The following is a 27,713-nucleotide window of genomic DNA, read 5'->3' as shown; positions in this document are numbered from 1 at the left end:
TTCTATCTCCGTTGTTGCGCGTGCTTCGATAAGGCGCCACGTATCTAAATCGCGTGAATCACCGACCAGAATCTAAAGTGATGTTGCACAATGTTCGACCAAGGTGATTAACACCAGATGATCGTAATTATCTATTCATGTAAAGTTTTATGATTATGTTATTTTTATTTTATTATAATGTTGCACATTTTTCTCGCTAATAACTAATCTTCTAATGATTTACAATTATATAAATATCGATCAAGCCTACTTAAAACTTGATCCGTTCACTCGTTATATGAGATCTCAACATCTCGAGTACTCGCAACTCGTCGCGTCGCGTAAAAGAGTCACGGTCGGTCTCGCTCCGCGTGTACTTGGCGCGAGACACTACCGTGTCTCTTGATAATAACGTTGCCTTCTCAATCTTTTTTTCGTAATAAATTCGTCTTACCAGATATTGCATATCTATATAGAAATTAGAATTATAGCGTGATTTCGAATTATGAATATATCTTGAACCAGAGATCTTGCATTCGTATTTATTCTGCTTATTTGAATAATACAATTATTTAAATATTTGGAGCTTTGACATAAATATCAGACTTTGAATATAACTTTGAATATAATGTCTTATCCAATATTTTTAACCAAAATTTTAATGAAAAAGATTTTATTTTAAATAAACAAGACGAGAAAGAAAAAGGAAAGCGATGTAAATCTGTCATATTTAATTATCAAGGTCCGAAAACTTTACGGAAATGTTTTTCGGGAGGGTGTAACGGATTTCTAAAATGTGTTTACCCTCAAGACAAATCGATTTAAATGGCCAAACGATTCATGATGAGGTCATTAGCGATGCGCATGCATGCACGGCGATCCGGCAAAGTTAATCAGACGCAATGCTGGCCTCTCGTTGAAACGTTTAACACGCCTCGCATATTCAAGGTATCCCGCACGCGAGCTAGTGTTTGTAAGTAGATATTTATACACGCGCGCGTAAGACCGCGTGCGAGAGTGCCTCCAGGAGGCCACGCGTGACTTAATGCAGCGGTTTCGCATAATTCGTTCCAAGTATAGAAGGGCGTCACGGACGCGCTCGTTTCCTAGTTTTCGCATCACGATAGACGCCAAATGTCATCATCATGTCGCATCTACGTCTCGCGATTTGTCCATTCTTGAAGTATCAGTTAATTATCTGTTATCGGTCGGAGCCACCGAAGGCGAAAGTAACGAAGTTATCTTTGGAAGATGAACCAAGAGCGTAAAAAGCATTAAGTATTGGCGATTATAGATAAGTAAATTCAAGCATTGTTTTCCATTTTTAATGATATTCTATATAAAACATAGCCTACTTATTTTTTAACTCTTTGCATGACGTTAAAAATAAAAAATTTAAATTTAAAAATAAAAAGAATGAATTAATCAAGTTCTTGCCCGAGATTCTTAAATTATAACACAATCTTAATTTTAAATGTTGCCAAAATTATCAAGGTTTTTATAATCTGCCGTACGTTAACGCGGTTAACGTAATGCCTGAACGCATATATTATAGGCACAAGGTACATCCTATCGCCGTCAGCTATATGTTTCGCGGCAGACGACGCGACGCGCCGAGCTTCTTTCACTATTCAATCATCTCCCCGAGTACGCCATTGAATTATTAACGAAAATTACGGCAAATGGAGTGTCCCGCCGTCGCAATTATTTACAACGTGCCGCGCTTTATCGCGGCGCCGCCGCCGTCGCTGCTTAGGAACGGTAAAGACGGCTCTTCTCCACGCCGCTGAAGGTTAACAGCGTAATACTTGACGCCCAGGTTTCTCTTTATCACGCAGCTTTGTCAGCGGCGATGGTGTTTCTGCGCCGCGTGTGGTATACACGCCGAGAGCTCGCTTAGGTAATAACGGTCAACGTACTTTCGGCGCATATTATGTCGACTTAACTCCCGCGTACCTAACATTTTTTTCATGATAAATCGAAACGATTAAAAAATTTATTTTAGATTATCTTGTGAAAATTAAAATAATATCACTTTTAATCTATAAAATTATGCATAGGTAAACAACTGCGTCGTACTCTTATAGCCTTACGACAATTTGTTGATGAATTTTATTTGTTATCGCTCTGTCGAGAGTTTAAGATAAAATAATTTGTTTTTATCTGCTATAAAGGATTAACTATAAGAATTAGGTATGAAGTATCGCGATATCGCCCTAACGGCCGAGAGTAAAACAAGCGGTTGCGGATTCCGATGCGATAATTTAACCGAGTTGAATGTTATCCAAAGATAATACGTAGGGCATGAGAATGAAATGGGAGAAAGTGCGACGGTGTGTTTCTCATCGTCGCCGTTGTGAAATGAGAAGAAAGAAAGAAACGCGCGCGCGCGCGCCGCGCTGTGCTTTGAAAAACGTCTTTTTTGCTCTTGTAAGTGTGGTATTCAGGTCGGACGACTCGCCTTCCGCCTACGTCGAAGTTAATTGCAGGTGTTAATGTGGATTACGTACGGCGCCTGTGCATCTGCGCCTGTACGTTTGTTCACGTGTGCCAAGTGTGCTCCTGTACGGCGAACACATGCATATCGTGCATCCAGCGATCAAACTTTTTGCTCGTTTCTCTTTTTTGCCTTTTTCTTTCTCGCCGTCTTGATGTACGATACCTCGTCGTGGTTTAATTCAATTCTTTTTGCTATCTTTGAGAACAATAACTCAGATAACAATAATTCAGACGAGAAGAGGGCGAAGAAGAATATGGATCACCGTGTACGAATGGTACATGAATTATATCATCATGCTTTAATTACGCTTTTAACAAGATAACGTATCTGGAGTAATATTATAGTTATTAATTTCATTTCTCTGTCGCGTCTTCTGTATAAACTTAATCTTCCAAATTGTATTTATATATAATCTTTCCATGTGTACATACATTATTCGCTCAATGTAGTTTCACATTAACCACGATTTCTTACTGACCACATAACGTAATGTTACTTTCAATAGCGTAATATTTCGGTCTTTGGATTATATGGCAAAATTATATTCTGTCTTCGTGTACATTTAGAAGATATTGCTCGAAAGTACGTCTGGTGCAGAAAGGCCGGTTATCTCGTTTAGAGCTGTGTCAGCTTCCGTAAGTTAGATAGACAATGCAGATGTTGCTGCACATTACTTATGAAGCAAGAAACGACCGCAAGATCGACGTAACGATTGTTGCAAAAGTCTTTATTCTATACTTTTTTTTTATATATGTATAACATTTTTTCGTTAGATTCTATATGTACGTAATAATTTTTTCTGCGTTGTTTGAGGCTAAAAAGCAACAATTAGTTTCGCGCTTTAAGTTTGCACAACCTAATTCGGTGAAGTAGACCCTAATTCACCAGCCTTCTAAAATGTACCGAGTAGCGCTAAAATGGTTAAATGGAAAGCTATCAAACCAGCGACACTTTTTCTCTTTTTAATTTTAATTTCAGTAGCTGCAACGCGACCTACTTAAGCAGCTTAAAGAGAGCGCGATTATGAAACAATGAAATTAAATATTAACTCTAGTCTTGCTGAGCAGACGTCACCCTTTAAAACTTATAATTGATGCTTATTGCAATGTCGATAAATCTGTCCTCTGTAAAAATAATATTGCAAAAAGAAGTATCTTTTTCGCAATGCTCCAATTCTTCTTCGAGCGGAACGGTCAGCAAGCATTTATTATCGCATATAATGCATGCATGCTATCATCGACTAATCGCATTAGCTAAGCTTCATGCGCTAGAATCGCTCCGGTTTCCGCGATTATCCAGCGAGAATATCGTGATCTGATATAAAAGGGGTGACGAGCCGAGGGATGATGGAATCGGAGGGAAGGCTCGAGATGACGACGCCCACTGCCGAGAAGAAACCGGTTGTGGCACCGTTATCTATTTCCAGCAATCTCGTCACACGCAATCGCCGAAAAAGTTCTCTCCTCCGGATTGTGGAGCGACGCTCTATAAATACGCGCTTACGAGACTGTGTGGACGTAATGTATACAAGTGTGCACATCCAACCGTGTGATCGTCTCGCATATGAACTCACTGCCGTCAATTAGTCAGCGACCATCTTATCGCGCCGGGTCGTTTCGATTCTTTTTCGCTTCGTCTCTCCGTCGTGAGGGGCGAGGTCTGCATGTCTTTTTATTCGCGTGCGCGACCGCGAATCAACGCGCCCAAGTAACACTTGGGTCACGTAGCCGCGATTACGGCTCGTTTGGTTTGCTTCGTGTGATTATCAGCATCTTAATTCGCCGGCGCGCAACCAATTAGTATTTAACTTCCTTCGTACGAATTTTTTTATTTAGATGCCTTCGCTATATATTTAAAATCCATATTTTTGGATAATAAAATATTTTATTCTATACTTACATAAATAACATAAAGTTTATGATGTTATATCGCATTTAAATTTAATTTAAATACATATAACACAGGATTGTATTAACTATTAACTCTCAATATAATTCGATATTTATCTTGTTTCTATCAATATAACTAATCAATAGAACTAATTGCTTTATTGTTATTGAAATTAATGATTTTATTATTATTTAATTACGTTTATTGTCGGTGTCGATCCTTTTACTTGCATATCTAAAGTTTGAAAAATTTCAATAACCCGATCTATTCGTTGAGCAACGCGATACGTGCGAAATCAGGAAACAGCAACGGGATTAAACGAGTTTTTCAATTAACGCGAATATAAATGTGAAAATTCGAAATTTCTGTCTCTCATTTTCGAACGATTTTCGTCGCTCGGGCCCGAAGACGATGATAATAATCGTGGGGCCACGAGAGGTAACGAGAATTTTATCCGCGTATGTTCAAATTGCATTCCTTTTATCTGTCATCCGTCTCGATAAAAAAATATGTTTGGAAGCTTGACTCCTTTTCGGCTGTCCGATGAATTAACGATTATCCTGAAGCCTCGTGAATTTTATTTATTCGCGGAAATAATCACGCGAGAACTAGAGAGCGGCTAAAACTGTGAACGTAAATTGTAAGTAAGATTTGACAGCGAAACGAAATAATTCATTACGGGAAGTGCACGGTATCTATATAAATCGAGATTGCAAATACGCGTGAAATGCAGTCATTGCAGTCCGTTGGGGCTAATGCGATTTTCTGCATTTTGCTATAGTTGCGATGCAAAATTATATTTCTGCTCTCTACTTTTCCGCGAAACCATCAGCGAATCCGGGTATTCGACGAAGTGCAGTTTCAGTCGAAGCGTATAAGCGAGTAGATCATAAACGACAAATAGATTTTGGCAGTCAAAAAGCGGTTTCTAGAAAATCATCTTGCGGGAATAGAATAGGTGGATAGAATTACGGTTATGTCAATATGCGATACGTATACAGAAACCATCGACGCGAGCATCTTTATTTTTGACATATTGTCGGTTTTTCTCGAATCGCGGATCGACAAGTAGAATCTTATTGCGAAAAGTTGAAATCCATTATTGACTTGTGCGTGCTAAAAATATAATACACGTAATATGTATTAAATCAAATATTTGATGCAACAAGAATTATGACTGACAAAAGAAATATATTGCTTAAATATATTTGCTTATCTGAAATTAATTTAGATCTGTTCAGTTTTATAGAAGTTTCACTCGACAAGAAAATCCGAAACTAACCATGTGCCATTTTACATGTGTCACATTTACATATCGCATCGACATATGTCATCTTTACTTGTCGAATTTTCAAAGCGAGAGGCTCATTGCTAAATTTAATTTCAGGGATTGAAAGAAATTAATTAAAAGTCAAAGAAAAAATTACTTCCTGTTAAAGACCGATGCCTCAAGTTAAAAGCGCTATTATATTGAACGCAGATTTCTAAGAACAATTATCATATATTTAGTTACGGTCCTCACAGAAGATTACATCGGAACTTTTAACTTTTATGTGAATAACGTGGACCGCGCCTTTGTATGAATAATTCCGCGGTTTACGCCGGGCGGACAGGAAGTGTTTTACTCACACGCGGGTTACAAAACGGATCCGATTTTTTTCTTTCCACCTCGAGAATATCTTGTCTAACGCGGACGCTGCGAGATAAGTTTCCCACTCGCGACGCGATTTATAGAAACTTGATGAGACGCGAGATGTATCTCCGCGAACCTACACAAATGTATATAGGTTACACTATTAAAAATTAATTATACAAACGAATCGATCTACCTTGTCAGGCTATTCTTGCAAATCAACTCTGCGACTAACTGCTAATTAATTAATTATAAATTACGCGATTGTAACGCATGAAAGCGCATAGGAGAAGAGAAGTATAATGTTTAGTACAAAAAAATAGCTGTAAATTAAAAATACTACATTCTAAAATTTTATAATCTATACAATTATAAGATAAAATCAAACATTATGTTAAAACGAGCGGATGATTTATTTGCGCGATGTCGCTCTGTTGCAACACGAACGAATCAAATCTAATCTTTGCGCTTTTGTAAATATCGATCAGATAAGACATTTCAATCGGAATTGGAATGTTTTATCGATAGTCATGCTTAAAGAAAGTGCGTTAGAGGATTCAAATTTGGCTGCACGATTTCTGCGCAACGCGGAGCGGACGTATGCGATAATGTAGTGAGGAAACGACCACGCATGACCCTGGCATTATGGCGAATTCTCGACACTCACTAATTTGGTCGATTCATCATTGCCTACAAATGGAATCATATAGCTTCGTATCTCGTTTGGCCAGTTAAAACGCTTAAAACACGCTCATCTCAATTATTGCGTGTTATCTTTCCAAACGTATTAGCTTCAGTTTGGTAATTTGATAACATCTCTGATTGCCAGCTTGTGCCAAATAATTCATAGAAAACAAATAATTAATATGTCTTTTAAAATTTAGTTACCTAATATTATTTCTGCACGTTTGTCCTGACGATTTTTCAATCGATTCAACGAACAATCGTTGAAGCAACAAAAGATTTTAATTCAGGATCGTTTGAATCAAATATTTTCCTAAATTTGAAATAGAAGAAAGGAGGAAGTTCAATCTTTTATTTCTGCACTGCAAATATTTTATTCTTAAAAAGAGTCTGGAAAGACGGTCAAAGAAAGAGTTTTTTTTTTATTCGTATCCAGTAGATATCCTACAAATTCATCGATGCATGTACAACTGTATATAATGTGTATAACGACTCTTGACAATAAGAGACTACGCGAATCCGTTTCCTTTTCTCGAAGTATAGCGGTTCCTTCTATCGCGTTTACAGTAAGTCCTCGTTTTTTTTTTCACGAAAGATTTTGTCACACACGTGCGAAACACGCGTTGCCGATAAGGTGTAACGAACCGTAATCGTAGACGCAAGCGTGCCTCTCGTTCTTGACTTTGAGACCAACCAGCCAACCAACACAGCCGCCCATTTCTCTCCGTTGTATATAATGTCTCGTCGCGCTCAGGAAATCGCTCGAAAGGAAAGAGGAAAGTCGACCGGTTTAGGCACGCGCCGGGATAACGACGCGCCGCGACGTCTTCTCGGACACATTATGTCATGCGGTCTGTTTGCCTTTTTTCGCCCGCGGCTTGTTTCACCGCGGCCGTGGACTGCCGGGGACCCGCGCCGCTCCTCCCAAAAACACCGTTTTACTCTTAACCCAGCGAGATCACCGACGAACGAGTCGTTCGCTCGTCTCTTGCTCGACGGAGAAAACGAAAGGGCTATAGACCCGTTATTTTGTAGCTCTTCGCGAGATTTCTCCGATGACGTGGATAAATTATTAGCCGAAGCAATTAACACTGTTGCAGCAATGCGTGAAACGATGCAGTATGCGACGCGATATTTAAATAAAACATATGCAAGGACACACGGAATTAGCAGGTTCGCTTGACTCTTAGCTTTATTTATTTTGTTTGATTTTACTTCTAAATAAATATAAATTTTAATTTAATATTTCTAAGTTTCAGTTTATCTTTTTGATTACTTTGATTATTTACTTATATAATATTTCTTTTAAAAAGATACATTTAAAATTATTTTTCTGTAATTCGCAGTACCTGCTTAATTGCCATGTAATCCTACTTGATTAATACATTAACGCCGAGACTCTTACTTCCTAAAATTAAATCCGCCTATCTTTCTTGGTTTATCGTATTCATTGCAAAATTGTTGAATATTCTATTATCGGAATGGCACGATGTCGCTGGACCGATGATGTCATGCGACGGTGACGTAAGGCGCAAACAGCACCAACACCATACATAAAACGCGACCATAAAATGCTAAAATATTAACGTAGCGACCGAATCACTAATCTTCTCGCACTCGAGGTGCCGGAGCTCTCATTTTCCTCTTGATAGACGAGCGCAAGTATGATTCATGGATTACTTAAGCCGAATCTTCTATTTCTTTAAGGCCTACTGCGTCTAACGACCAACTTGTCGGAACATTTGCGATGATTAATATGATTAAAAGAGAAGAGATTTATCTTTAAAACCGATTGATAATAAGCTGCACCGAAAAGTAGTGCAGCTTATTTTTCTTACTTTATTATATTTAGAACTATAAACATAATTTATTCATTGCTGGCTTGTCATATATTTTATAATTATTGTATTTCATAATTATCATTATATTAAAGAAACTACATTCTTGAAGTACATATGTATCTGCTACGGATCGCCTCCTCTTTCATTAATTATTGCAAGATTACAGAGCTCCCTCGGCGCGCGTATCCTCGTGTGTGTTCCGCATAATCAATTCCCGATGAGTTCGGTAATGATCCGGCAGTTGAAGTGTTGCCCTGAAAATGTTAGAATAATTGACGCTTAATTGGAAACACGATACTGATACCGTTCGGCGTATTAGCTTCGTCGGCGAGGCGCGCGGTAATTTTAGGAGAATTACTGCATTATAGGGTTGTACGAATTACGAAATAGTATCTATGATTCTGAAATAGATACATGAAATCAGTCCCTTTGATGTAATCATTTTCGGATATCATACAATTCACGTATAATATAAATTTTGTTCTAATGTATATCGCTACATATGTATTATACTTACATGTGCAAAAAAAATTATCTCATACAAAACCATTAAAATCTCGCAAATAAAAAAAAACAAATTGTGTCAGTAATCAGTAATCAGTAAATTTAAAAATAAATTGCCTTAAAAATAAAAAAGCTGTCTAACTTTATATTAATATATTTTTATTATATTTGATGTTTCACGCGAAATGTGGTCGATGTGCGGTTTACTGAGTTGGAAAAAGTATACAAAGTTCACAGAAATATTATTATTAGACTACCAAGATCTCGACCGAAAATGACATCTTTCATAATTAATCGTAAAATTCGTATTGATCCTGTTTTACTTACTTACAATTAGTCACATCTAAGACAAGATGTTCTCTTTAATATTCACCGGTTATTGCGATAAATACTACCACAAGTCTCAGTGGTCGAATTGGAAAAGAAAAAATTTACACAGAAATATCAAGATCATTGTACCAAGATCCAGTCCGACCGAAAATGGCATCTTTTCTAATTATAACATATCACGACTGTTATGTGCAACGCAACGATCGCTTTTTATCTGGTTTGGAATATTTTTGGCAAATCTAGAATTTAATGTTATATCTAGAGTCTCCACTTACAAAAAAGCCGTGTAAGAGGTTTTATTGTTGACGCTTTTCCGCGATGCTGACTGGTTCTCTCATTGCGCTTACTTCGTGACAGTTTTGTGTATCGAGGGGTTAATAGTGTAATGTAATAGTAATAGTATAAATATTAAAGCTAAATAGCGTGCGCGTAGCGCGCGTCGAGTAAAAATTAAATTGCTGTAAAAAAAGGGGAGAATTCTTGTCGCACATCCCACCGCGTAGGAGAATACGCGTGCGTATTCATGTGCAAAGTCAATTGGAATGAGAGACGATCATCTGGCTTCGTCGGCGCCGACGCTGCGTATCTGCATGATCACGCGGTCTTTTTCTCCTTCTTGTCGGTGTCTCTTCTAAAAGCACCCTTTCTTTCTGCAGTGATGCTCGTCGCAAAAAAAAACGCGAATAAAAACGCGATACTGAAGGGAAAATCTTTTACATTAATAACATCTATATAAATAATTATCCGACAATATATATACTTCCGCAGAATGAGACGCTTAATAATTTCGCTTCCGCTTTTGCGAATTTGGTGGTGCCGCTGGATACGTTCGCTCATTGAAGTGTAAAAATCTGTCAATCTACTCGATTGAATGTTTCCGTTTAGCACATTTTTAAAAATGGACAACAGATTTATTTATCCATGTTATTTTCCTCTTGGTATTTGTATTTGTATTTGTATTGGTATTTGTATTCTCTGTTGAAGCATACGAATCGAAATAACTGGTGTCTCAAAATGCATGTTTTAATTTCAACATTAATGTCGAGTACGTACGAAATAAAATAGGAATCAGGCGTGAATCTTTCGTTTACCTCAAAGTATATTTGTGAATACTGACTCACGTTTTCGCATGCTTTTGCTATCATTGAAACGCTGCGAGGCGGACGACGCGACAGCTCGGAACATCGTTGTATTTCAATTGTATGCCACGCAAGTAGACGCGGATGTTCGCCGTTGGTTACGTGCTTGTATAGAGTTAATAAAGTATGCCAAATTTGTTATTCCTCATCTGTTATCGCAAAAAATAAAAAAAAACGGTATCGACTTTCATACAGATTTTATTTCTATCAGTCTGTGCAATGTATTTATGTATTTTACATTCGTTGTGTAGTGTCTGGTTTTGCCGAGACATATTTTGCGGGTGAGTTTAGGCTGTGATTCACGCGATGATCCAATGGTGGCCGCGTGCTAAATTAAACGGAATGATTTTCCGTTCGACAGCTCTCCGTGCTCTCGCTCTCGTGCGCGAAACTGAAATATAAAGCCCGTGACAACGCGAGAGGTAGGTTGGGAATTTGTCGCTCGGATGTTAGACAATGGATTATTAGAGCAGTTTCGGAGTAAGCCACGGTTACTCCGTGCAAGGGGGAGCGAAGTGGCGGTGAGGGTGGTCGAGAGGGCACTCGGCATTTACCCTCGCCAGCCTACATTCGCCGCTCTTTTTCTGCGGCTGTTTACCTCATCGAAAGCGGGAAAAAGGGGCAGTCCTCGTCACTTTGAAGACCAACGAATTTCTTTGTACATCACCCCGCGGAAACGTCTGCATATTGTTGCGAGATTTCCGACTTGAGCTCGTCCCTACAGAAGGATGAAAAGCTCGGCGACAATAATCGGGCTCGATATTTTGCGATTTTTGCCGAATCTGTTTCGAAATAATGTTTTCAGATAAGAAACACGTAACTAAAATTTTATGCATAAATCATAGTAGCAAGAAAATAACAGTTACATTAATTATATAGCAAATACAATAAGCACAAAAAAGCTACATTTATTATTCTAAATATATCCTGATAGCGGTTAAAAATGAGTAAAACTTTTATTTCAATGTTCAGTGGATGTATTGTATTTATACAAAATGTTATTTTTTAATGTTAAGAACACACATGTTTTATAAAAGCAATTTTAAATATTATCCTTTTCGAAATAACTTTTTCGTTTATAACGTATTTCTTTTTTAACCGCAATCTTAATTCTCTAAATAGCTTTTTATTACTTTTTTTTATTACTTTGTTCAATGTTTCCATGCTTTTAAAATAAAAATGAAAAATATTCGTGCAATTTTAATAATGACTCTTTCTAGCTACTTTCTTTCCAACTATTTTTTTCATCTCTAAAAATTGTATTGCTATTTAATAAACTACAACTATATTAATAAAAAGAGCTAGTACAAATTTTATCCGTAAAATTAATCCGAAAAAATTTCAATTTTAAAACCGAGATTTTTATAATGGAATCCTTTAATAAACTTGTTATAATGGAATCCTTTAATGTGTTCATCAGTTATATCAATGTCAGCTATCACTGGCAATATCTAGCGTGCTTTGGCACCCACGCATATCAAGATACACATTCACGAATTGAAATGGCATAATTGCCTAAATTCCGTTCTAATGATATAATACGCCGTGCAAAATAGCGATAATTAATGCGAAGGTCAGTTCCATCAACGAGACATACATTCTCATCATCATAAAGACACCTTGACATTCATTCTAATTATCATAACTGCAATATTGTTTCGTCGTGAAACCACTTGAACGAATTTCAATTTATTAAAAGCACATCAGTCATTTTCAATAATTTCACAATCAATTACACAATCAAATACAAATTCCACAATCTTTGCTTAATTCTTTATCTTTATTAGACGGTTTGCTTAGTTTGCATTACAATTTATACCGAGCTTTCGACAAATGGCAAGAAAGACGTCTGAGAAATATCGCGCTTATGAATTCTGTAAAAACTTTATAGCCATATTATATTCAATAGACATCTATCACAACTATTCAGTTTCCTACATTAATATTTATATGTTTAAATGCCAAATTTTATTAGCTGATAGCAGCAATAATTTTTTAATTTTGAGGAGAAACAGATACACTCGAAATACGTTAATATCCGTCCGTTTTGATGAATCCTAATTATTTGTTATTATGATTATTATCTATTATTATTTAATTATTAAGGGTTGAGATATTTTTAAAATGCTTTGAACAAATTTTTCGCGTGACAACCAACGAGAAAAACGAATGGACACTATCGAGTTTCGGCACCAATTTCCGTGAACTGGCTATTGCATACGCATGCATCCTACTTGCATTAAGCTGATACCCACCGCGATTGAATTACATACGATAATTGCGGGTCGATATTGAATTTCGGCGAAACCGAACGCTAATGTGTAATTTTCTGGCCTTGAGGAAGTTCGAGTGTGCTTCGCTGGAAGATGCGTATGGATTTCTCGTAGTTATTACACGAGGAGATAAAAGGATTATTTTCTTTCATCAGGTTCTAATCCCTTAGATCGCGTTAAGATGTTCTATTACCACTGTTATATTTTTTGTAACTTATAAATTTTGTTTTTCCAATTTAACGTTAACTTTCCAAGAAGATGTCGGATCTTCTCTATATATACTCTTCATATCGATCGAACTATTTTCTGCTGTAACTATTTTCTGCCGTAAGTTTACAGAAAACGATACGCGTAATGCTAACTAAATGCCGTAATCGCGCGGTTTCTTATGCGGTAACGCAAAAACAAACGTTTAGCGGCAAGCGGAAATCAAGCAGAGGCGTATCCGGATTTCTCCCCGCGCGCGTAATCTGCAACGTCGCGCCAAAAATGTGGTCGGCCATCAAGGTTGCGGCGCTCCGCAATGTATCCGTTGTGAAAGCCCGACGCGGGGTAACCGAAATGAGAAGATCGAGACGAAGTTGACGACGATTGTGACGTGGAGTGAAATGTAGCCTAGGCCGGGTTAGGCTCCGTGAATTCCGTCATTCTCGCGGTGGCGCGAAGCCACGGGCGTTTATTATTAGCGCGATGACGAATTCTGTCGCACAATGCGTTTCAACAACAATGTATCCGCTGCCGCATACATTTATCGCAGCTGTAAACCCCCTTTATGTAACTTGGGGTTACCTAGAGACTTCCTATATATGGGGACACTGTAATCTCGCGTCATGACGATATCGTTGATTGCTGCCAAACTGATCGAAACCAATCGATCGGCATCAGCTTATCTGCGATACGATTGTCTCGAGTTATGGGGGAAAAGTGGAGACCGTACCAGCCAGGGGATCAAAGCCCGACTGATGAAGAGGCTACTTCTGAAGTTCTCCCCGACGACGCGCGCACCGTTCCAGTTTCCCCAGTTGATCTATTCTCGATCCGCGCGCCCGACGGAAATGGGCTCCTCGGGGAATTGTTTGCTTTTGCCAAACAAATCGGCCATACGGCTTCTATCCACGACGATATACGAATACCAGACTCGACGGGGAACAGTGCCCTCCTTGTGTACGCGCCTATGCATTCAACCCGAAAATCTTAAGATTCGTCCTGCGTCTGTATTAACAGGTGCGATTTATGTTCGGCGAACGAATATCCAATAGATTTTAGGATCATTATTACCAGAATGTATCCCGTAGCTTTTTCGTTAAAGCTCTTTTTTGTGCCCATATTTAGCAATAATGCTTAAACGCTAATATATTTTATGTTATGCTATTCCTTGATTTAATGTTTAGTTAAATTTTTGGGGAAGAAGAAGAATCTAGCGACACAAGAGAATTTATCGACTTTGAACACAACTTATTTTTGACTTTGTAAAACTTTTTTATGCTTATAATATTCCTTGTTCTTTAATTAAATCTCTTATTCGACTCGACTGATTATTACACGTGTAAAGTACAGCTTTTTTAACATACGTATTTGTAGAGCGGGAAAACAGGCGGTGCCGTACAATACGTCTGCGTCGGCATAAAATATATTTTGAAACATTTTGAAGTACATCGAAACCCTCTCACGCTCTCGCGACCTCTCGATCGCCTGATATTCATTTTCGAATGTTTGCGGAGGTTTGGCCGCTCGCTTCTTACAGCACATTTGCGCGCTGGAGCCGGCCGCGAGAGATCGCGAAACGCTCCAGACATTATTTTCACTGAAAGCATACACGAACGCCCGACCAAACACACATCGCCGATACAATCGTCCATGCTGCGGGCGGCTACCATCGATTAGATTCGTCGACGAATTGCACGTCGACGTCGACGTTCGTGGCGAACTGAAACGCAGGTTGGAACATTATTGAACGAAATCCGTATCGTTACGGAAAGCGGCAGAAAACCATAGAACGAATATTTCAATAGAGCCATGTAATGGTGCCATCGAAACGTTAAAGGGTTAGAAATATAAGAAACTTTACCTTTATTTTATTTCGAAGTACTGTTTATTTCAATTATACTTTTATCTCAATTATGTAACACCTGTATAATAATTATTACGGTATACAAAACACAGACTTATATTAATTAAATAAATTTCATTCGTATAAATCGATACCTATTTTAGTAATCCTTTTGAAAATTTATTGCTTACGTCAATTGCAAAATGAAAAATTGCAAAAATATATCACTATCGCATTCTCACTTGAATTATTCATTCGAGACGCGATTAATTTTGCGGATTGCAAAACATGATCGCCGCAACTTCTCCCGCAGGTCACACGATAGAACTCACATTTGATAATCAGTCCCACGAATGTATTATCAATACTGGGAATTTCGGAACTAAAACGTCGCCGGGACGATTAAATATTACGGAGCTAGTGACAGTGAAGAAATAGAAAAGATAATTGATCGATTAATTGATAAAATATCTCTCGATTATTTTATCACAGTCATGCGAGAAAGCCTTTGGCGTTCTAATAAAAGTTGCGCGAACATTGTGCTTCGATTAAGATTAAGACGAGTACGCGGACTTGCGAAATCATTTGATGCGGTTATCGCGCATCTTCAAGGTTCGCCGAGATAAATGTAAAGCGAGCGCAGTTGCCGCCGGGGATCTCGCGAGGCGTGCAGGCGCGCGGACCCGGCGAGAGAGCACGTGCGATGACTATGCTCTATCGGTGCATCACGGTTTAACGACTTAATAGAGTTAATGACCGTCGGATCTCGACTATCCTTAGAGGCCGGGGCAAACAAAAACGTGGGACGTGTTGCGTAAGCTAATTCACGTGAGAGCGGCCCGATGATCGACGGGCGGCCACCGCCGATTGATTTCTCACAGACACTGCCATGAGATTCGTCGGCACGCATTAAGAGCCGACTCCCGACTCCTTTTCACCTCACTTCCATAATTATCTGTCTCATTAGTTATGATGGGATGGACGTAGACGCTTGGTCTCGCCAGCGAGATTTATGTACAGGATGTTCTGGAATCGACAGAAATCGACGCACTTTCTCTCTGGGAATTTGACGTCTACTACTTTTTTTACTACTATTTTGATGTCTTATTTTTGCTACTGCTTTTCATATATAGATATATGTATATAGAAACATCTTAACGATTAAATATTAAATTAAAATTCTATTTGAATCTATCCTAAATTAAGTAAGAAATAATATTTGATAGCTGTTTTTGCTTTTGGTTTTTTGTAGTCTTCACTTTATCGTGAATTATTTTGATGTCAAAATTATAACTGCTTCATCTACAAAAGTCGACTAATTTTGTGAGAAATTATTATTACTTCTCACCAATTCTAGGACATTTTGTAAGCTATTTAAATATAGTTATATTTAACAGATTTACGTCATAGCAGTTATAATTTGAAGTTAACTGTGGCAGTCAAGAGTTAAACCTTGGGAAACAAATCTCTGTAAATACAGTCGAGCTAGTCGTCATGCAATTTACACCCCTCGCGAGTAGCCGAGGTGACACTTAACGCGCCCCTTTATAGGGGAACGGGTGCGCGGCAGATCGTAACAGACGACACGAGCGTTGGGGCGGTAAGTGGTAAGTGGAGTTCCGTAATTTGTTGAGACCACGCTACTCCGTCGCTTCGGGTTTCATCGCTCGTGACGCCGCAGGAAAAACGGGGAGAAACTGCTTGAAAAATGAGAGTAAATAAAGGATGGCGGATATCGATGAGTCAGACAGAAAAAGATTTCGATTCTATTGTTGCTGAAAATATATTTAAACTAATTTACCTTTTCGTTTAAATTAAAATATTAATATAATTAAAGACATAGTTGTCGTGTAGAAAAAAGCTTGTAAAAGGAATAAAAAAGATAAATTATGCAATTTTGGCAAAAACATGAAATTATGCAGTAATTTAACACATTTTTATTTTAATTTATAGTTTTGCAATACAATTATATAAAATAAGTTAAATTTTTTTTATGGAAAAAATACTATAAATGTCAGAATATTATTTAGATAATTTGATGAAATAAAATTTAGATGATGGATCTTTGTGCGTCAATAATACAAAATTTGAGTCATAGTTATTGCGTAAGCGGTCTGCGGATAGATGGAACGAACCATGACCGTCTCGTGTAGAGCCCGAGCAACGACTAAAATTTAGAAATGAGATCAAATTCATTATAAAAAGTAATGTCTCTCCAAATTTATCGTTTAAATGACAGATAAGTATTAATATTTATACTTTGTTACTTTTAGTTTTAATAAGAGTTATTGGCCTATATATCGGGAAAAATCTATAAACACCGTTAAAAAAGAGTAATATGACATATAGTGTGCACACATAATAACGAAGACAATCTGATTGAGGAAATTTGATTTCCTCTTTAATTTTATGTTGACACATTTCCTTAACGTTCAGAGGTATAGGTAACTTTAAAATCACATTTATACACATTCATGATGTTTCAAGCATGTGGACGACCAGACAGATCGATTTTTATTTGTAACAACATTTATATCGAGTTTCAGCGGATATTTTGCAATTATCCGCGTTATATCGACACGCCGAGGATTTACGGTATAAGAATTGATAAGAAGAGATGGCTCTTTCACATAGGGGAAAAAAAATTGTGGAAGAATTGATATCTTGTTATTCGAAATCCTTCTCGCGGAGGGGCTGTCGGTGAGACTGGCTCTCCCCGAAAACTGGTTAATGCGCTTTTTCCGGTGCCGGAGGTTGACGTGCGAGTGGCAGACCGCAGCCCGCGGCTCCGTCGGCCGTTGTGAGAGTCGGACGTCGCGTTCTCCTCGGGAAATCGGACCGAGATGATTTCCGCAATTTCGCGGCCGTGGCCAAGAGAGGATTGAGGTATTTGGCCGAGCTGGAATTATTTGGCCGTACCGTTTCTGAAAACGTGGGGGATATGAAGGTTCATATATAAGATCATCTCCACTTCGACGGCGCCCGCACCTCCAGCGAATACGTCGGTGTTAAGAATTGAAAGCACGTTCTTTGTTAACACCCTCTCGTACACACGAATTTTAGTTCATCCTGCTTGTCTCTATCATGTACAATATATCACGGTCGGTCTCGCTCCGCGTGTACTTGGCGCGAGACACTACCGTGTCTCTTGATCAGGCTACAATATATCAGATTTGTATTTCTATGCATGCGAGGTGTCTCTCTCATACAATTCTTCATTTCATTTACCTATCTCTGCATTTCTTCATTCTCAGTCTGTTACAATTTGTAAATGTAAGAAATTATCATTATTATTGCATTCATACAAACGTAGCAAAAGCTTATGTAATTATTACGAATTTTATTTACGGAATATAATGTTCTTTCTATCGAAACTAGCTTTACTTTAATGGTTTAATTTTAATAAGAATTTCTCTTTCAAGTAGTCAAAGTATTATGCAATCATTTGTCATATGATATTCCGTGTTATTTAGCCATTTGCTTATCTCTTTCGGGTCGAATGACTCGTTTCTCCTGCAAGAGGCTATTAAAATGCAAAGGCAAGGTAGGAGGGACACCTTCTCTCCTGTCCTTGCATCCTGGACGCAGATTCGGCGGGCGTGTGTGATCCTCCTTAGTATTCCGCGCGACGCCGCTCTTCTTTTTCGCGCCACGATGCCACCTTTTTCCCCATCTTCTTCTTCCCTCTCCCCTCAGGCCCGCCACCCCTTTATTCCACTCCATGTAACATGTTCTTCGCATTAATATAGCACGGCTTAAGACAAAGGACGATCGACCGACGTCTCTCGCCCTCCTCTCACCCCTTCGTCCTTCTCTCCATCTCTTCTCTCCTCCCGTTTTTATCGACTCGCTCTTCCTCGTGTCATATCGCCGTCCTTTTTCGCGCGTCCTGGAGAACACGAAAGACTGGACGTATATATTCGTTAAGTCAAAGCCCCGGGAGAAGTCCCTCAAATTGGGAGGATTTCTTCGTTCCGACCTGCCTGCCTGCCTGGCCTGCTTGCCTGCTTGCCTGCCTGCCTTACGCGAGACGTGCTGGATCTTGACCTTTGAACACGTCTCTTCTTTTTTCTCAGGACGTATATTCTTCGCTAGTAAATCATACGAAGCCGTCCTATATGGACGGTCGCGACTTTTGCAGTCAGTTCAGTGAAGCGGAATGATTAGTGGCCGCCTTATATCAATCACATTAGTAATTGTAACGTTACGACAATTGTATTAATAATTATTATTAATAATTACATTTATCTCTCATGAAGACTATGAAGAGGTTGTTATAGAACTTATCTTATCAGGACCGTTCTGTGCATGTAATTTCTCTCTGTTCTCTCTGCTAGAATATTAAAATTTAAAACAGTTAATCTTTTGCTTTTGACGTAACACGTATTAAAAATAACTGCAATGAATAAATTACGGAATGATATTAACGTAACGAAGTACGTATCCCGTCTTTCCTTGTATTATTTTATTGTTAGATAACAGTATATTACATTATGATATATAATAAAAGGAAATTAATATTACGAAGATTATATATTTAAAATAAATTAGTATATTTGACTCTCGTGTATAGAAAGAAGAAACAAGCTCTCCTATGCTTGTGATAATAAATAATTTTTTAGATTCTTCTCTGTTAATCATAATAATGTTCAATTTTTCGAGCTAAAAATTTACAACAGGTCACTGATTATCTGCAGTACGCTTTGACCTGTAGATTGCAAACGCTCCGATTATAAGACATATCTACGAGGCACATATGAGGAAAAATGTTATGTGATGCTCACATTCATTCGCGTGAGCACGGTTATTAATTGACACAATTGATGAAATAAAAACGAGAATGCACCGTGGAAAAAATCTCCGTTAACTACATGAATTGATCAGTAGGTCGCTATTTGTTGAGAGAGAAAGAGAAAGAGAAAATTCTGGCTTCTTACATTTTTTAGAGGTCGGGTCGAGATTATCGTAAATTAATTTAATGTGGACACAAGTTTCTTCATTGCAGTTTGTGAATTACTTGGAGTTTTCTGAGTTCTTGTTCCAAGCCAGGAGTTGTTTAACGCTCAATATTATACCGATTCTTTATTAATAAACACTAATTTTCTCTCAGACGCGTTATGGGAATCGGAATCTATTCGGAACGTCTCAGTTATCGCGATATTGTGGCGGAAATTGTAATTCTCCCCTTTTCGAATACGCTATCTCTGTTATCGGCGCGATTATGTAAAAAAGTCTTTTGGCTGGAGCCAGTTGAAGGCGTCGCGTATAAAAGATATATATCTGTTATCTCGTGCGCACGTCACTTGAGTAGAGTGTGAGCAAACGAAGATAGCCTACATACGACGGTTCGGTAACATACGGGCAATTCAGAATTGCATCAATGAGAGGAGAAGCTAGCGGTGAAAGTGCCGCTGCTTCACGGAGGCGCTTATCGGTTCTTATCGGAGCGCGGAGCGTCGCGTGCGCAGCGATGTAAAAATCTGCGGCATTCCGGTGAACACCTAAAAACTGGGCGAAAGAATACCAAAAATGTTGTTTCTTACATTTAATATTACATATAATTATACATGCGCAATTAAATAGTCTTTCCGAAAATTCGCGCATTTTCACGTTTGTTACCGATTTCTGCGATTTCTCATATACATTACCTTGTATAGTCATCGGCGCTCCGCATATTCCGCTTCGTGCGGTTTGACCCGACCGCATATGGCAACGAAAGTTTTCGCGTAATTGCGAAATACCCCATCGCGCCGAGTCATTCCAACCGTTGCGTCGAATCACCAAGGTGAGGTGAGGCTCATTAAGAGCAAGAAAGAAAGGAAGGAAGGAAGGGGAAAAAAAATGAAAACGAGAAGGTTGACCGAGTATCTTACGTCTCCGTCGCGTCTCCGGCAACTTTGCCATCCTAAAGCCCCCCGAAGTTCTCCGCGGTCCCGTTCGACGCAGGACGAATTTCCTACGGCTACTTAACCTGCGGCAACACGTATTTCCCATGCATTTTAAGGATTTCGGACTATAGGGGCGGTGTTTTGTCGAAGTATGAGCACGTAGTTGCCGTGAAAGGATCATAGAGTGGACTTAGCTGCGGAATCCCGTGTAAAACTTGCCCGGAATAACAAAGTTTCGCGTCTCGAGGTGCACCCGATGCTCCGCGTCCCCCTCCCTCCTTCCCTCCCTCCCTCATTCGCGGTCAGACTCTTTATTTTTCGCGAACAGCGCCATTATGACGTCCGACCTCGATTTTATATTCTCATTAGCGCTTCGTAACCGTGCAACGAACTCCCCTGCCCAATGCAGAAAACGTAGTAGTGAAACATAGCAAGATAAACGAGAAACATAATACGAGATATTTTTGAAACATTAAGTATCCAATCCAAATCATGAAGGGGAAAGATTGAGAAAAATGTTTGAATCTTTAATTACTTAGTTAAATATGTAAAATACGATTAAAATATGTCTAATATTTTATTTAACATCTCATCTCGTTTTTTATATACAGATGACCTTATTCGATCATGTTTCACCGATATTGAAATTATTAGAGTCCCAGGATGCGGCCCAGAATACCTGGCTCTTTTTCAATAATCTTTTGAAATTATTGAAATCTATGCTTTCATAATAGCCGACAACGATAAATGCACGAAACGCTGTCATTTAAATGTTTTACGTATAGCTATATGTAGTATAATTTTGTTTTCTTGATTAAGCAGTGTAAAGCTAGTCTCAGAAATTATTCATAAACAACATGTTATCATTGGGACAGAAAAAGCGTAAAAATTGCAATTGTGTCCCATTTTTGTACTTGATAAATCGTTTAAATAAATCATTAAAAAATTGAAAAAAAATATTAACAGAAAAACTTAAAAAACCGTAATTGCAATTCTCGATGTCATAGAAGTGTACCATAAAAAATTTCATTCATTTTTACTGTACAGGAGCAGAGATACATATTATGATATTTACATGGGAAGTATATCTATATATTATATACAATTTCTGTAACTTTTAAAAGCAAATATCTCAGAAACGGGTCGGACAATCGATCGCAAATTTAACACAGGTTTTTGGGATATATAAGTGCACAGTCTCTGTAAATTTCAGCTTCATCCCTCTATTTTGACATAAGCGATTTACATCCTTAAAGGATAGCTTAGATGCGAAAAATTGTCCATAATAAAACTGCGTTGCGAACAATGCGCCAGCTGTTTTCTGGCAGGATGCGCCGCGCATCGCGGTCGTTATCACGATCTAAAATGGTCCCGCGCAGTGCGTTTTATCTACGTCCCCGCTAAGCCCGGACTTCCGCAATTTCGAAACAACAAACGCGTCGGGCGTTGTCGCGTTCTTGACTCGTGTTCGTGACTGTTAACGCATTCGCAAATATTGTCGGAGCGCCCGCGCAAACGATTAAAAAAAAAAAATTAATTACTACAGAACTGCAGTAACGATATCTGCTGCGTCGCGTGTTTCTTCGTGACGCGATGACGCTTTTGATCTGCGGAAAAGGCATCGGACCGCTTCGGTTGCAACAAACGTTTGGGTCGTCTCGAACGCGAATTAATAAACGTGCCGCGCCGTGTCGTTAGCCCCGTTAAAACCGAGTTCAAAGTTACGTAACACATACGCGCCGTGCTCGGCACTCGTGTTTCGACGACGTGTGCACGCACGTACGAGCGAATACGGCGCGCGCGCGCGCGACCGTCGGATGCTGCACGCGAATCTTTTAAGTGACGCCCGGCGCGGCGCGGCGTGTAAATACGCCACCGCGTAATAATACGTCTCGGCCCCGGCGCGATTTAAGCTTCATTACCGGTGCACGAGCCCCCGTCTCGCGCCCATGGAAAAAGACACGACATTTCCGCTCGCGTGTTGCAGTGCATTTTATGCGCGCGTGCATACATATATGTACGCCGCGTCGGAAACGAGACACCTGTCTCGTTTGTCTCATGCGGAAAGCGTTCATTGAAAAGAAATCGACGCTGACGCATCTCAATAAATTTTTATCTCTTATTCGTAACATGATATAAGAAGAAATTAACTTTAATTTATTTTAAATTTTGATTAAATGAAGAAAATATTAAATTCTCGTAAGAGAGAAAAAGAGATAAAAATCGACTGGGTTTTTTTTATATAAAAAGGAGAAGGATTATAAATTAAAAAATAAATTGAAATATTAAAAGTTAATCGTAATTTCGAGGATAAGGAAATTTTAGAGGAAACGACTTTTTATTAATTACATTGATTAAGATTAAACTGTCGCTCGCGAATGTGCGAATGGAACGACGAAAGAATTTATTCGCAATGCGAATAAATAAGAATGTTCGTTAATCGATCGTCGCCTCCTTTCCATTCGTACATACGAACGCACGTTATAGGGTGTCTCACCACGCCGGTATACGGTGTATTATTCATACTATGCTGTAACGGCAGCGCGCTTGCATAACCGGGCGGGTTGTACGTAGCCCAGGATCGTCAGGATTCACCCATAACGATACGTTATTCCGGTTGGTTCCTGAGGCTTATATCTAGCGCCGGTTCTCCATTTTCATCCTGCACGAGCGACGTCATTGACCCCCGCGCACTCGAATCCTGGGCAGTTTGCCGGTCGCGCGGTTCTTACGGAATCACGACGCGCCGCGCCGCGCCGCGCCGCTCCGCTGCCGGCAGAATGGCCCGACGATCCTGAATTTATATCGTGTGTTTAGGTGAGAATTGGTTCTTTATGAGGGACACGTGAGGATACTTGGTGATATACACGCTCGATGGCCTTTCCACACGTACGTGCCGCTGCCGGCTGCCGCTCGTAAGCGCGTGCGGTCACATATGTGGTTATCGGGTGGCGGGTACTCGGGCGCCCGATGAGGTAGTGACTTATGCATTTGTCATAAGTGGCAAAAAAAAAAATTGTAACGAACGCGGTGGATGTCTATGAAACCGTTTGAAATGCAAGAGAGCCAGATTTCGAGCTTTACGTTTCATAAAAAGGTTTAGGTTGGGTGCTTGTGCGTATCCCCCGTAGGAACGATAGATTAATTATCTATTATAATAATTATCGATAGAAGAATAATTGTCGATTTTTTTTGTAAAGATTCAATAAGTTACAATAGTGATCTGTTTTTTCAGGATGACGACTTAATTTTCGACCCGGAGGGCAAACAAACCGCCGCTCAAGCACCGTTGATCGAAACGCATCAGGACGATTCTCTCTTTCACAGGATAAAGAGAGAAGTTCTGGGCTTTTTTACTTCGTCATCCACGACCACGCAAGCGCCGCCAGGTATCAATTCACTCTTAATTAAGTGCAATCAGAAGAAATCGTATCATTTATATATATATATATATATATATATATATACATATATATGTGTATATCTGGTACATTTTTATTTTTAAAGTAATTAAAAAGCGTTTTTTTAATTTGCCTTATTCAATTTTTGCCTTATTATTCAATTGTCCAACTTTTTTGACAGACTCAAAAGAAGAAGATGGAGATCAAAATCAAGATATTGACAAATCCGTCATCTTGAACGTTGGAGATAAAGGAAATTTTACTCTCGATCAGCCTGAAGCGCCAAGTGCCGAAACGGGTATCGGTGGCATCGAAAGATTGACTTTAGAAAAGAACGAAGACAATAGCGAAGCAGACGATGAGGTATGAAACATTGTTACGAAAACATTTTACCTTTTGATCTTTTTACGTGTCTGTCATATTTAATTAAATTGCATGAATACTTTTTATTTAAAAGAAAGGTGTTAAAGGACAAATAACTAAAAAGATAATAAATCTACAGAAGGATAATTGTGAAAAAAATAATTGATAACTTAAACGTTTGCAATTTTCAATTTATTATTTGATTATGATATTTATCTATAACATAACTGTCTGTTACACGGAAATGTTGTCACTTTACAGCATGAAAATGAGATTAATAGCGCCGCGGAAAGTCAAAGAGTACCAATAACGTACGGAAATTCCGATGACGAAGATTTGGCTGGCTCGGGAGAAATCGAAGGCAGCGCAGGCGAAGTGGAGTATCATCCAAACACAGGAAATCAACATCGTAACACTGATGGCAAAGCACGTAAGTCTCTAATTAGCCGCAACTTCGTCAATTAGAATTAAGAATTGAAGACAAGAATGACAGTATAGAATTTAATTATCTCTTGTCGCTTCGCCTTTTTCGAGAGAAAAAACAAATCTATCAAACCTTACTTAACTTCATTTGTTTGTAAAATAGCGGGGTAATAGTATAATAGTTTCTTAAACAATTTATGATAAGAAGAATAATGAAAATTATTATAACAATTTGTCTCTGCTGTACGCATAAATTTTTATCGATTAAAATCGCGATAATTTCCAGAAATACTTTGATATTCTTATAAAGAAAAAGCCGAAGCAAAAGATTGGCAGCTTTATATTAAGGTGTACTACTTATTCTTAATAACAAAAATATTTTAGTCCAAGGAATATACAGTTAATATTAATTGTAGTATAGTTAATATTAATTGTCTAATATATAATTTTAATATAGAATCTATTATTTATTTAAATTTTTGCAAGTGTTTTTGTAAAATATATTTTTGTAATGAGAATGTTTTTTGTGATAAGAAATTAGGCCATATTACTTAAATATATTTTTAATTTTCCAATGACAAAAAGATTATTTTTTCAAAAATAAAAAATCTTGGTAATATCTTTGAAAGTAACAATTTTTTTATACCACGCTGTAAAACATTATTATTATAGTAGTGTTAGAAAATTAATGTTATAAAGTAAACGCATAACAAATCAAGAGGCATATAAATTATATTTTAAATAAAATAATTGGCAGTAAAGAATCTATTATTATGGCGAACTTTATATTCGACCTAACTGGCTATCATTATAATCGTCATGACAATACGACTATTGGTTTTACTCATTAATCGTTAAGAGGTTCAACCATGGGTTTTGGTCTTTTTAAAACGATGTAATTTTGATGCTTATATAGAGTCGACCTATATTCGAAAAAATTAAAAAAAATATGTAATTATATCTTGCAGATACATCGGGACAAAATATTTTCTAATTTATAGTTTACATCATGCATTTATGCATTAATAAAATAGTAGAAACACAACATAATAGCAAACATATGATTCATCACTTTCAACATTAATTGTTATTATGTATTTTTCATCTAATTCCTTATTATTCGGATGGTTGTTAAATTCTGTTATATTATGTATGTGATTTTAAACATTATTTATATCATGTACATAATATAACGGAATTTAACAGCCATCCGAATAGTAAGTAAGAAATTAGATGATAAATACACAATAACAATTGATGTTGAAAGTCAATCTCGTTTGGGAACATGTAAAAATTGTGGAAAAGTAGTAAATTATCATTTTTCTTTCCGTGGTGGGGTTATCAGCCCTACGCACAACCCCAATCTGAAGGGTGATCAAAGCATGGTCGCAAATGGGGGGGGGGGGGGGTACGTAGCAGTTCCCAACTATGTGTAGACTGTCTCTTTCGAAAGACAGAATTCAGTTTCACCACGCGAGAATCCCTTCGTTTAAATTCTCGTGCACACACAGAGGGGTGTAATTAAGTATATTAAAATTCCTGTGATCAGGTGGACTCGAACCCAATTTTTCGTGGTTACGAGTCTAACGCTTTACCAGACTGCACTAGACCGTACTACCACCTTCGAATACAAGTCAAATATAGGTTGAAACATCTTGACGATTAACTAATAGTTAAAATCAATGGTTATATTGTCATGACGATTATAATGATAGCTAATTAGGTCGAATAAAAAGTCTTTACTGTTAATTACGTTAATTAATCACTAGCGAAGTAAAAGTTACTTATTCGGTTAAATGAAATACTCTTAACAGAAATGTATTATTTATTAATGTATTTTTAAGAAATTAATTATTTATTACTAAAACAAATGTTTCTTTTGTAGGATTCTACCGAATAACACTGACGGTTGGCGAGCCCTACAGGCGAGAATATTCTGACAGAAACAGTCTTGAGTACCGAGAATTAAGCAGCAATCTCACACACGCCGTCGAGAATTTGTACAATCGTCACATTCCAGGATACAATCACTTTGCCAGCGTCGTCAAAATATCGTAAGTATGATCATCCACATTCTGACTTTAATTCTCAGTGACGCGTCTCTACTGCGTTTGGTTTAACAACTTAAATTTCTAGGCCAACAACCGACGCTTTTACGTCGCAAGTTACCCTAGACATTGGTTCGACATTCACGGACGAGCTCGAGGTGCGCGCCATCCTAGAGCAACAGCTGCAGTATCATTCCTTGGGCAGCATCCAAGTCGGTCCGGAGGGATTTACGTTCAGGATATTCCAAGGTATTCCCATCTTAGGCGGCTACCGCCTAACGACATGGAAATGATCGATTTCACGTTGGAGCTTTCGAAACTAAAACTTCGTAATTCGTTCAGCTTTCCATGATGCCACGAGCTTGCGAAAGTCCGAATACAGGAAATACGAAAACCCGGTGAATATCGAACAGTCGGCTGCTCAACGAATAAAATTAATAGCTATGCAGGGACAAAAAAATTTATATCAAATCGAGAAGGCGATATGTGTAACATCGAAAACTGAATTCGATCATTTCAGTGGAACGCACGATTTCAACATGTTTAGATGATAGATTGTTAGAACGTTGATACGAGCAGATATGCACGAGGAATGCAATCTTCGTCTGAAACTGCTTTTAACTGCAAGCTTCATTCAGAATCTTCACGATCTCCAATTACTTAGATCCGTCTATATTGTTTATTCTTTTCTTATTAAGTTCATAATTATTATTTTAACTTACAAATTTTTTTACCTTAACTCCAGTTTCCTCCTCGATTAAGTTTTC

At 38.2% G+C, this 27,713-nt stretch overlaps 1 protein-coding gene across 13 annotated transcripts in view; it reads left to right on the top strand.

Annotated features, from left to right (window-relative positions):
- Trol (terribly reduced optic lobes) overlaps nucleotides 1-27,713 on the top strand; it is a 154,346-nt gene that overhangs the window by 25,397 nt on the left and 101,236 nt on the right. For all 13 annotated transcript variants that reach the window (XM_071726196.1, XM_071726201.1, XM_071726191.1 and 10 more), the window contains exons 2-6: nucleotides 23,947-24,100; nucleotides 24,294-24,475; nucleotides 24,737-24,905; nucleotides 26,784-26,952; nucleotides 27,035-27,195. In XM_071726196.1, coding sequence (XP_071582297.1) covers nucleotides 23,947-24,100; nucleotides 24,294-24,475; nucleotides 24,737-24,905; nucleotides 26,784-26,952; nucleotides 27,035-27,195 — 835 coding nt within the window. The remainder of the gene's footprint in view (nucleotides 1-23,946; nucleotides 24,101-24,293; nucleotides 24,476-24,736; nucleotides 24,906-26,783; nucleotides 26,953-27,034; nucleotides 27,196-27,713) is intronic.

The sequence above is a fragment of the Temnothorax nylanderi genome, unplaced genomic scaffold (assembly GCF_030848795.1).
Source record: "Temnothorax nylanderi isolate EJ_2023f unplaced genomic scaffold, tnyl_v1.0 TNYL_tig0009_pilon, whole genome shotgun sequence".
NCBI classification, from domain to species: Eukaryota; Metazoa; Arthropoda; class Insecta; order Hymenoptera; family Formicidae; genus Temnothorax; species Temnothorax nylanderi.
Note: the sequence above shows the minus strand (reverse complement) of the source record. Positions and strands in the feature narration are given on the sequence as shown.